This window comes from Mandrillus leucophaeus, unplaced genomic scaffold, assembly GCF_000951045.1.
Source record: "Mandrillus leucophaeus isolate KB7577 unplaced genomic scaffold, Mleu.le_1.0 Scaffold14, whole genome shotgun sequence".
Lineage (NCBI taxonomy): Eukaryota > Metazoa > Chordata > Mammalia > Primates > Cercopithecidae > Mandrillus > Mandrillus leucophaeus.
Window position 1 is genome coordinate 683,241 of NW_012101365.1, and position 11,064 is coordinate 694,304.

At 38.6% G+C, this 11,064-nt stretch overlaps 1 protein-coding gene across 3 annotated transcripts in view; it reads right to left on the minus strand.

The window, feature by feature from the left end:
• Positions 1-11,064, minus strand: part of EPS15 (epidermal growth factor receptor pathway substrate 15) — a 125,428-nt gene that overhangs the window by 4,301 nt on the left and 110,063 nt on the right. For all 3 annotated transcript variants that reach the window (XM_011973738.1, XM_011973740.1, XM_011973739.1), the window contains 3 exons: positions 6,210-6,286; positions 4,101-4,263; positions 1,413-1,600 (listed from right to left, as the gene is read on the minus strand). In XM_011973738.1, the coding sequence (XP_011829128.1) occupies positions 1,413-1,600; positions 4,101-4,263; positions 6,210-6,286 (428 nt within the window). The remainder of the gene's footprint in view (positions 1-1,412; positions 1,601-4,100; positions 4,264-6,209; positions 6,287-11,064) is intronic.

The following is an 11,064-nucleotide window of genomic DNA, read 5'->3' on the forward strand; positions in this document are numbered from 1 at the left end:
AAAAAAAAAAAGTCTGTATAATTCTGACACTCCATTTTTACAATATTCAAAATATTGATTCCTGTTTTGCTCCTTCATATTCAAGAGAAGCCACCAGAACTTAGATTCAAAAGCTGGGAGCTCAGTCGTCTTAGTTGCATGCAGATTCTTTTTCGGAGACAGGGTCTGGCTCTGTCACCCAGGCTGGAGTGCAGTGGCATGATCATGGCTCACTGCAACCTCCACCACCTTAGCCCCCCAAGTAGCTGGGACTACAGGTGCTTAAAGTACTTTGGTCTCTTAAAATGCTGGGATTACAGGCGTGAGCCACCATGCCCAGCCTGCATGCAGATTCTTGACTACCTCCTTTCTAACTAGAAATAGCTGCAGGGATAAAGCAACTGGTTGAATGTCCCAATGCTACACTGAGGAGGGAAATATTAGGCAGAATTACCTGGCCACTAGATCTCCTGTTTCCAAAATCATCTCAAGGGCATAAGGTGATAAACAGAAGAAAATTCCTGTTTTATAGAACAGGCAGTGATAACGAAGGTTATTTTGCCTGAAAAAACTGGGAAACTGAAACTTTGTTACCCAGTCTAAGAATTTTATTTAAAAATAACTTGTTTTTACTGAATAATGATGGAATATATGACATTGCTTTATGTCCCTCTAGACTGATACCTCCATGGTTGGTGGCCCCATTTCTGTGATTTTATACGCCCTGCTTATGCTGTTATCATGGCACCCTTCCACTGTTTCTAATGATCTTCCTATTTTAGACATCTCTGAAAGAATGCAGAGTAAACATGAGAAGTTAGTGAATTAGATCTCTCCGAATAATTAAAGATTGTTTAAATCCTGACAACCATTTATTTATTTATTTCATAAAACTGGCATTTACATTTTTTAAAAGTGACTATATAAGTTTAATAGTTTTACTTTCTATTCAAATAATCTCTGGCCCTATCCTCTGATATAATATTTGCTGACTGGTCTCAGAAATCATTAAAACTTTATACACAACCACACATACACAGCTGCAAATGCACAAACTTATTACTGGCATTGTTCATCTAGTGGGCAGACATCAATGACTCTGTAATTGTTCATTAAGTCATCATCACCCATAACCATCCACAAAATAACAACTGTTAGGATTTTACTTATATTACCAAGACTAAGAGAAATATTTACAAAACAACTTGTATATATGACAAGAACTAAGACTACTAAAATCATTTGTGCAATGGAACAACCATAGAACTGTCAAAACAGGATCAAACAGAGGTTTTTCTTGGGGGAAGAACGAAAGATTATTTTTAGTATCTTGGTAAATTTAGTTAAAATGATGCAAACTTGGCAGACTCCAAAATAATCTTTGAAAACTCTTCAAAGATTTTTCCCCCAAAAAACTCATTCACAGTACTTACAGCACTGAAGTTGGCAAAATTGCTTGGATCAGCCTCTCTATTGGTAGTGGTAGTAGCAGAAGAAGTGAATGGATCACAAAACATTTCAGGATCTTTTTCTTTGGGGCTATCATTGCCTGGGAAAGGCTGAAATGGATCATTCAGTTTAAAGGGATCAGGAGAATCCAGTTTGTTGATGGATCTTTTCCCTGGATCAAAATCATCACAATTAATTCAACCAGTAAATACAGCAAATACAAGCACACAAGAACATGTACACAGATAGCATTAAAGTACCGTGGGTAGAGGATGACTGAGTACCTAAAACACATTCTTGTCTTAAATGGCAACACCAACTATCTGTCCTCAAATTCTTCACACATGATCTCTCAAATAGATTCCAGCTATGTGCAGCTAATGAAACAAATAGCAAAGCAAGGATGGGCCAGGAATCATATTTTTGTCCAGAGATTGAATACCACCATCCCCCAGCCACAACCAAGCAGCATGTTCCCAAAAAGAGAGACGAATGGATTAAACAGAAGGAGAATAATAAAGAATAAAGACAGAAATGGCCTGCCTCTGCTGTTATAAACCTCAGCCTGATAACAGTTATCCACTAGTGGCAATAAGAGCAAATGACCTCTGAAAAATGGGAAAATTCTTCTGATTTTTCTCTAGTTCTAGATACAATACCTAGGAGCATAAAATTTTAAAATTACTGTAGTAAAACCCTGCCAATTTTTTGTTATTTACTGTATTTCAAAATGAAGAAAAAATGTTTTGAAGCCCAGGGCCTAAATCTTTGTGGTTGCTGATCAAATAATCTCTGACCCAATAATAGTATTCTGTCCTATTAGTCACTCACTAATTCATTACCATTTTCAAACAAGTTCTCTAAGTCTTACTTAAACTTAGTACTTCTTGAAGAAAAGATAATAAAATTAGGGATCAAAATATCTCTAAATATATTTTTTTCCTAAAATGCATAAGCTGGTAATAGTAATCATAACACAACAGATTCCATCACTGTAGCTGCTTAGAAAAGATGCTCATATCTCAATGGATCCTTCCAATAATCCTGTGAAAGTAGGCAAAATTAGAATTGTTGCCAATATTTAACAGCCAACGGTCAGATATATGAAATTATACACTTAAGATCACAGTTAGGGAACATCCAGAAACAGAACCCAGATTTTTAGACTCCCAGTTCAGTGCTCTTTCCAACAAACCAGTCTTTTCCTTAATCTTTTTACAATGATATACAATCACTTGGTTGAAGATTCTGAGATTTAACAAAAGCACTAGCATATTATTTTACTTAAGATTTAAAAAAGCAACCTCACTATTAGCATCATGCAAGTGTAAAAAGTTAAATGTGCAAATTAACCATTATTTATTTTTAAATATATTCTGGCAACCTCACTTCTAGAAATATATGACATAAGCTACTTTTCCTTAGAAGGAATCACTTAACTCATTTACCTGATTTTTCAACAGATTATCAGGTATTAACAATTGTACATGCAATCCTTTCAGTCAAAGAAAAAAAACTTACCTGCTCAAGACCATGGAAAGGTTATGATGAAAAGGCAGTATTAATCTGTAACTACTGAGACTGAAAATTTCCCAAGGAATGAGGTATGATTTTTTAAAAAATGTACTAAAATGTGTCTTCTCACATAATAGCCCAACAGCACTACAACTACTCAAGGAATTATCCTTTTACCCACTTATTATGACCTAAAAACAAAACAAACTTTCCTTTGTATAGTGCTAAACATATACATACACACACATACTAATCATACAAACAAAAATAAGAGAAAAATCACTATTAGAAAAGAGTCTTGGCCAGGCGTGGTGGCTCACACCTGTAATCCCAGCACTTTGGGAGGCCGAGGTGGGCAGATCACTTGAGGTCAGGAGATAGAGACCAGTCTGGCCAACATGGTGAAACCCAATCTCTACTAAAAATATAAAAATTAGGTAGGCATAGTGGATCATGCCTGTAATCCCAGCTACTCAGGAGGCTGAGGCAGGAGAATCCCTTGAACCCGGGAGGCTGAGGCTGCAGTGAGCTGAGATTGTGCCACTGCACTCCAGCCTGGGAGACAGAGCAAGTTTCCATCTCAAAAAAAAAAAAAAAAAAAAAGGAATCTTTTAAGTTAGCTAAAATACCACTTTCCTTCAAGAAAACCAATACTTTGTTTCAAATCACTATATTGCTGAATTCTGGATACTAAAGAGGCCATATATTCTCACATTAAAGGACTTAAGGAAGACTTTATATGTTACGGGAAAAGGACTTTGAAACAATCTTCTCTTAAATAAATTATAATTAAAACACCAAAGTACAGGAAACTGCTATTCAAATGTATAATCAATGAGTTTCTAAAAGGCAAAGAGATTTTCTTGACACTTTCCCTTTTCCATTTACTGCCTCTCTGAAATGATTAAGTTAAAAAAAAAAAAAGAAAAGAAAAACAGGTCTTAGCAGAAAGACAGCTCATGAAATGTACACATGCTGATCTCTTAGGTGCATGTCTGTAATTCGGCAGTTAGGTCAGAATGAATGACAGCAGGAAGCTTCTGACATATGTTTGACTTGTTTCATTTAAAGCCCTTTATATAAGTAAGCTCCACACAATACTTTTCAGAAAGAGAAAAGCCATGTAGTTGACTGAAGAAAAGTACCAAATCTCATACCAGGTGGTGGTGGGCAGGGTCTTGTTGGAGTTCCGACCTTTGGTGGTAGCGCTGGGGGTTCATCTTCACTTTTCACCGATGTTTCCTCAAATACATTTTTTGTAATCATTGCATTGCTTACAGAGCTCGATGTGGCTGAACTAAAAGGATCTTCATTGTTGACCTTTGTTTAAAAAGAAATGGTTATACATGGCTACACCAAGCAAACTGTGGTAGTCATGTAGCATTTCGAATAATGACTTAAGTATTATACAGTTTTATTTAATTCTGAGACCACTGTCATTTTAACCTTTGCATTCAGAGTCCAATGGGAGAAATTTTTGAAAAAAAGTTATTCTATATGAGTAGTGATTCTAACATCATTACTTATTAAGAGTAACAGATCAAACCAAAAAAAGTTCAATCTAGATTAAAAGTTTGTCAAGCTTCAGGAAATATTCAATGCAAAACCACCTGAGGCCCATTTTAAAGGGATTGAATGCCTTTCCACAAAGAATATCTGATCTAAATGGTAATGAAAAGAAAAAAAAATGGATTCCATACTTCCTAATGAACTTAAATATGAGATTTAATACTAATGCAAAGAAAATGACATCTTGACAAACTATAAAGACAACCTGAAAGTCAATGGTTTTTTTCTTTCTTTTTTTTTTTTTTAAGAGGCAGGAGTCTCCTAATCCTAAGCTGGAGTGCAGTGGCACAATCATAGCTCACTGCAGTCTTGAACCCCTGGGCTCTAGGGATCCTCCTGCCTCAGTTAGCCTCTTGAATAGCTAGGACTACAGGCATGTACCAACATGCCTAGCTATTTTTTTATTTTGTAGAGATGGGGTTTTGTTATGCTGCCCAGTCTGGTCTTGAACTCCTGGGCTCAAGCAATCCTCTCATCTCAGCCTCCTAAGATGCTGGGATTACAGGCTTGAGTTACTGCAAAGTAAGCCTGAAAGTCAATTTTTTGAAGCAAACTGATCCCACGAAATAATTTTTTTTTTATTTTTTTTTTTTTTTGAGACGAGATCTCACTCTAAGGTTGGAGTATAGTGGCACAATCTAGGCTCAACTGCGACCTCTGCCTCTTGGGCTCATGTGATCCTCCCACCTCAGCCTTCCAAGCAGCTGGGACTACAGGTGCGCACCACCATGCCTGGCCAACTTTTTGTATTTTTTGGTCAAGACGAGGTTTCACCATGTTGCCCAGGCTGGTCTTGAACTGCTGAGCCCAGACAATCCACCTGCCTTGGCCTCTCAAAGTGCTGGGATAACAGGCATGAGCCACCGCGCCTGGCTGGAATGATAAATCTTAATGTGTGTCTGAAGACCCTGCCTTTCGAAAGTTAACAAAAGATTAACTTTTCTATAATGAATCATATACTTCACAATTTTACATTTATTTAGGCAATGCTCAACAGTGACATTTTGGGCTGGACATAACTGCATACTGTGGGGGACTAGAGAGTGGACTGTATTAAATAGCATCTCTCATCTCTATCTTCTAGATATGAGTAGCATCTCCTACTCAACTGTGAAAACCAAAAAGGTCTCTAGACATTGCCAAATGTTCCTCTGGTGGCAAAATAACCCTCAGTTGAGAACCAAGGAACCAACAATCTAATCCTCCTTTTCTCTTAGCCCGAATCAATACCACAGCCACAGTGGAAAATAAGTAGTGGACATTTAGTACTGGACTTTGTGTATTAATTACCTTAATACTGACCCTAACAACCTCAGAACATAAAATCAAGTAACCAACACAGAGAGGACGAAATAAAAACCCAGATTTTACACCTATTGACCCAGACAGTCAACAGGGGGAAAATGTGGTTCAACTGAGAGAAACATGTTTAAAAAGACAGAAGACTAAATATGAAGTTGCTGAGCAAACATGCCAATAGAAAATTATAATTACCTATACCATCAATACAGTCTAGTTATATAAAGAAATGTGTCTAACTATAATGTTATCTTTCATTTCTATCTGAAATCAACATTTGCTGTGATTTACTGAAATCAAGTTGCAACTTTGTGAAAGGACTATGTAATTCAAAGGAGGATTGCTCTTTTGGTGGAAACACAGTATGTTTTCTCTTCCCATTAATTACTGTAAATTACCTTTGACAATGTGCTGAAGTCGGCGAATCCATCTCCAAATGATTCATTCCCAAAAACAGAAGCAAAGGGGTCTGTGGCTAAAATGAATAAAGAAAATAAATGAAACAGGACAGTAGGACATTCTTTTTTTTTTTTTTTTTTTTTTTTGAGACAGAGTCTCACTCTGTCACCCAGCCTGGAGAGCAGTGGTACACTCATGGCTCACTGCAGCCTCAATCTCCTAGGCTCAAGTGATCCTCCCACCTCAGCCTCCTGAGTAGCTGGGACTATGTGTATGTGTGCCTAATTTTTGTATTTTTTGTGGGGATGGGGTTTTGCCATGTTGCCCAGGCTGATCTCAAACTCCTGGGTTCAAGTGATCCTCCTGCCTCAGCCTCCCAGAGTGCTGGAATTATAGGCATGAGCCACCAAATCCAGCCAAGGCATCAAATTTCATGTTTTCTTTTGGTTAATAACATTCAGACAGTTGAAAACATACAATCTCAAATATTAATTCCTGAATTTATGACTGACACCCACAAAGACAGAGTGTATACTGATAACCCCACAAGATGTATTCCTTTGTATAAATCAACTGATGAATGATTTATAGGTAAAGTAATAGCAAATAAAGTAATGATTTATAGGTAAAGTATAGGTAAAGTAATAACTAGATGATTTATAGGTAAGGCTTTGGAATACATGTCAAATAATATTCTATGAACTTAAATTACCGCTAATAAAGACATCAAGAAGTACAAAAAGCTAATACAATGCCACTAATGCCACATTTCATACTCATCCTTCAAGGCCCATTTCAAATGCTACCTCATCAACAAACCCTGGAGTAACTTAGGTGTCACTACTTCCCACAGCAAGAAGTAATTTTTTCCTTCTCTGCGGCACTAATTGCATTCTAGTTTGTACCATGGTTACCTGTAACTGATCACCCTTATTAGATGGTAAGGTCCTTGAAAACAGGGAATAAATCCTATCCAAAGAAGAACGGACAGTCAACAAACATTTGTTGACCATATACCAAGTCTGAGAAAATAAAATGATACAATTCCTACCCTTGAAAAAGTTCACAGTCTAGTAAAAGATATGTAAACAAATAATAATAAAACAGTCTTATATGGGTCATGAGAGAGGTACGAAAAACTTGTAGTGGGAGACACTAACTGCCTGGGTGAATCTGGAAAAGAAGCAAAGAAGCCACTACATTTAGCTTTTAAATAAAATCTTTTGAATAAGAAATGGAGTTTACCAAATAGATAAACATGGGGAAAAGAAACCAGGCTACCAGGCAGAAGGAACAGTAACTACAAAAGTATATTTAATGGGCCAGGTGCAGTGGCTCATACCTGTAATCCCAGGACTTTGGGAAACATAGGTGGGTAGATCATTTGAGGCCAGGATTTCGAGACCAGCCTGGCCAACATGGAGAAACCCTGTCTCTACTAAAAATACAAACAATTAGCTGCGCATGGTGGCACATGCCTGTAACACCAGCTGCTTGGGAGGCTGAGGCAGGAGAATTGCTTGAACCCAGGAGGCGGAAGTTGCAGTGAGCCGAGATCACGACACTGCACTCCAGCCTGGGTGACAGAGCATGTCTGTCTCCAACAAACAAAGAAACAAAAAAGTATATTTAATCAATGTTTCACAGGCCTGAGAAGTTGTTTCTTCCATCACATTGCACTTACCAAGTAGATTAACATTTTCAGCAGGAATGCATGATCTACTCTGAGATAGGTTTCACCTATTCAGGTGCAAGGACTACCAATAACATCAAATAATGTTTATAGGAATTGCTGCCTGATACAGGAAGATGGAAAGAAACAAAGCAAACAGTTGGAAAGGAAGGCAAGCAAAGAACTGCAAAAGAGAAGGCAAGACAAAGAGGCATAGAAAAGTTCTCCTCAGGCCGGGCACAGTGGCTCACGCCTGTAATCCCAGCACTTTGGGAGGCCGAGGCGGGCAGATCACCTGAGGTCAGGAGTTCGAGACCAGCCTGGCCAACACGGTGAAACCCTGTCTCTACTAAAAATACAAAAATTAGACGGGCGTGGTGGTACACGCCTGTAATCTCAGCTACTCGGGAGGCTGAGACAGGAGAATCACTTGAACCTGGAAAGTAGGGGCTGCAGTGAGCTGAGATTGCGCCACTGCACTCCAGCCTGGGTGACAGAGTGAAACTCTGTCTCAACAAAAAAAAAAAAAAAAAAAAAAAGAGTTCTCCTCAAACTATGCTTAGAACAAAAGTGTGCCTACCCACCTATTTGAATGTGTAAAGTGTGCCCATATCTCTAAAAATGAGTATATCTTGGACATAATAAGAGGAGCAAAGAAGATACACTATTTTTGTTTGCTTTGTCACCAAACATTTCGTTACCAAGACAGCCGCAGACGAGGGGGAGCCCGAGTGGGAAAAAGGACTGGGTAGAAGCACAGAAAAATCAGGCCTTTAAGGATATACCAGCAACTCTGATCCTGAAGAGGATGTTGGGAAGTTCAGGGTTATAGGAAATCCTACAATTCTAGCTATAAAAGACGGCCTTTTCATTGATACATATGTGCCAAGTCCTCAGCCTGGGGCCCAGCCTCATCGTAGGTACTGTTTCAGGGTTTCCTTTCTTTCTCTCCTTTTCCTGTTATATCTCGGCTCACTGCAACCTCTGCCTCCCAGATTCAAGTGATTCTCGTACCTCAGCCTCCCAAGTAGCTGGGAATACAGGTGTGTGCCACCACACCTGGTTAATTCTTTGTATTTTTAGTAGAGACAGGATTTCACCATGTTGGCCAGGCTGGTCTCAAACTTCTGACCTCCAGCGATCTGCCGGCCTAAGCCTCCCAAAGTGCTGGGATTATAGGCCACCTGCCCGGCTCCTGTTATTTCTGATGCTGAGGTAGCTGAGGCACAGCCTGAGTGGGGTGAAGATGCTCTCCCTGACTGCTGACAAGGGAAAGAGTTGGGCTCATTTCACTTGTGGGACTGAAAATGTGCTTCATGCCTTTTCTCTGTCCTGTCCCACAGCCTTTACAAGTCACAACATGTGTGCAATAGCCTGAGTTAGGTCAGATTTGACTGGAATATTGTGAAGCATATATTGTGAACAAAATTAATTTAAAAAATTACTCTTCTATATGAAGAATATATAGTACCTTACTAAAGAGTTTTTCTACACTTTCCTCATAAATGACCTATTTAGCACTAAACACTGCGGAAAGACAAATCTTAGATGAACGACAAATAACCTTCTCAGATACTGATCATGGTTGATATGAGGCAGAGAGGCCTGTTCAGGAGGCAGAGGCTTGTTCAGAAAGCAGAAGGACTCACTGAGTTGAACTTGTTCAGATCACATGTAAGACACCTGCTGGGGGGAGTTCCAGAAACACTTTTAGAGAAACCATGCAGGTGACTTTCTTCCTCTTAGTGCACACAGGAGCTATGAGCCAGCAGAACCGGGCTTTAGGTGCACACATGACCTCATTAGTACCGCCTCTCCCCCAAGAATAAAGGTAATGAATGCTTTGGAAAAATATATAAAAGTATAATTAAAAAATCATCCCTAAATCTCACTATCAGAAATAACCCTTATGAATATTTCAGCATACTTCTTTAACAGCCTTTATTCCTGGTATTTTTTTCTTACATATCTGAGATCATGCTATGCTGATACGGTTTTTTGTGAAGGTGTACATGATAAAGCCACATTTTAGGTATATCACTTTTTATCCTTTACCCTGATTTAATCACAGTACTCATCAGTATTTGACATATATTTGTTTATTGCCTATCTTTCTTATACAAACTCTATGAAGACAGGAACTTTGTTTTGTTCACAGTTGTATCCTCAAGGCATAGCACAAGGTCTGGAAAACAGGAGATGCTCATATTTGTTGAAAATATGCAAAGAAAAATGGGACAAAACTGTCTATTAAGAATCCTCCAAACAAATATAACATTTCTTAGCACAACCAGCTGAGTAACAAGGAATAAGGGAAACCAATTTTAAGGCTCACAAATAATTCCCTGAAAAACAGCTAACTACCAGAAATCTTGACATGTGTCACATAACAATGTTTGGTCAACAACAGACTACATATATGATGGTGGCCCAATAAGATTATAATTGGGCTAAAATATTCATATCACCTAATGACTTCATAGCCATCATAATATCCATAGTCCTTACTCATGCGTTTGTGGTGATGTTGATGTAAACAAACCTGTGTTGCCAGTCGTATCCAGGTATAGCACACACAATTATGTGGAGTACACAATGCAGGTTTAGTATCCCTTATCTGAAATGCCTGGGAGAAGGAGTGTTTTGGATTTCAGATTTTTGCAGATTTTGGAATATTTGCACTGTATATGCTTATAAGTTCAGTATCCCAAATCCAAAAATCCTGAAACCCAAAATGTTCCAACGAGCATTTCCTTGGAGCATCATATTAGTGCTCAAAAAGGTTTAGATTTTCAAATTTTAGACTTTTCAGACCTCGGATACTCAACCCATATTTGATAATGATAATAAACAACTATGTTACTGGTTTACATATTTGCTATACTATACTTTTTAATTGTGATTTTATTATTATTTTGTTTGTTTGTTTGTTTGTTTGTTTGTTTTAAAAGACGTAGTCTCACTCTGTAGCCCAGGCTGGAGTGCAGTGGCATGATCTCGGCTCACTGAAACCTCCGCCTCCTGGGTTCAAGCGATTCTCCTGCCTTAGCCTCCTGAGTAGCTAGGATTATAGGCACGTGCCACCATGCCTGGCTAATTTTTGCACTTTTAGTAGAGACAGGGTTTCGCCATGTTGGCCAGGCTGGTCTCAAACTCCTGATCTCAGGTGATCCACCCACCCC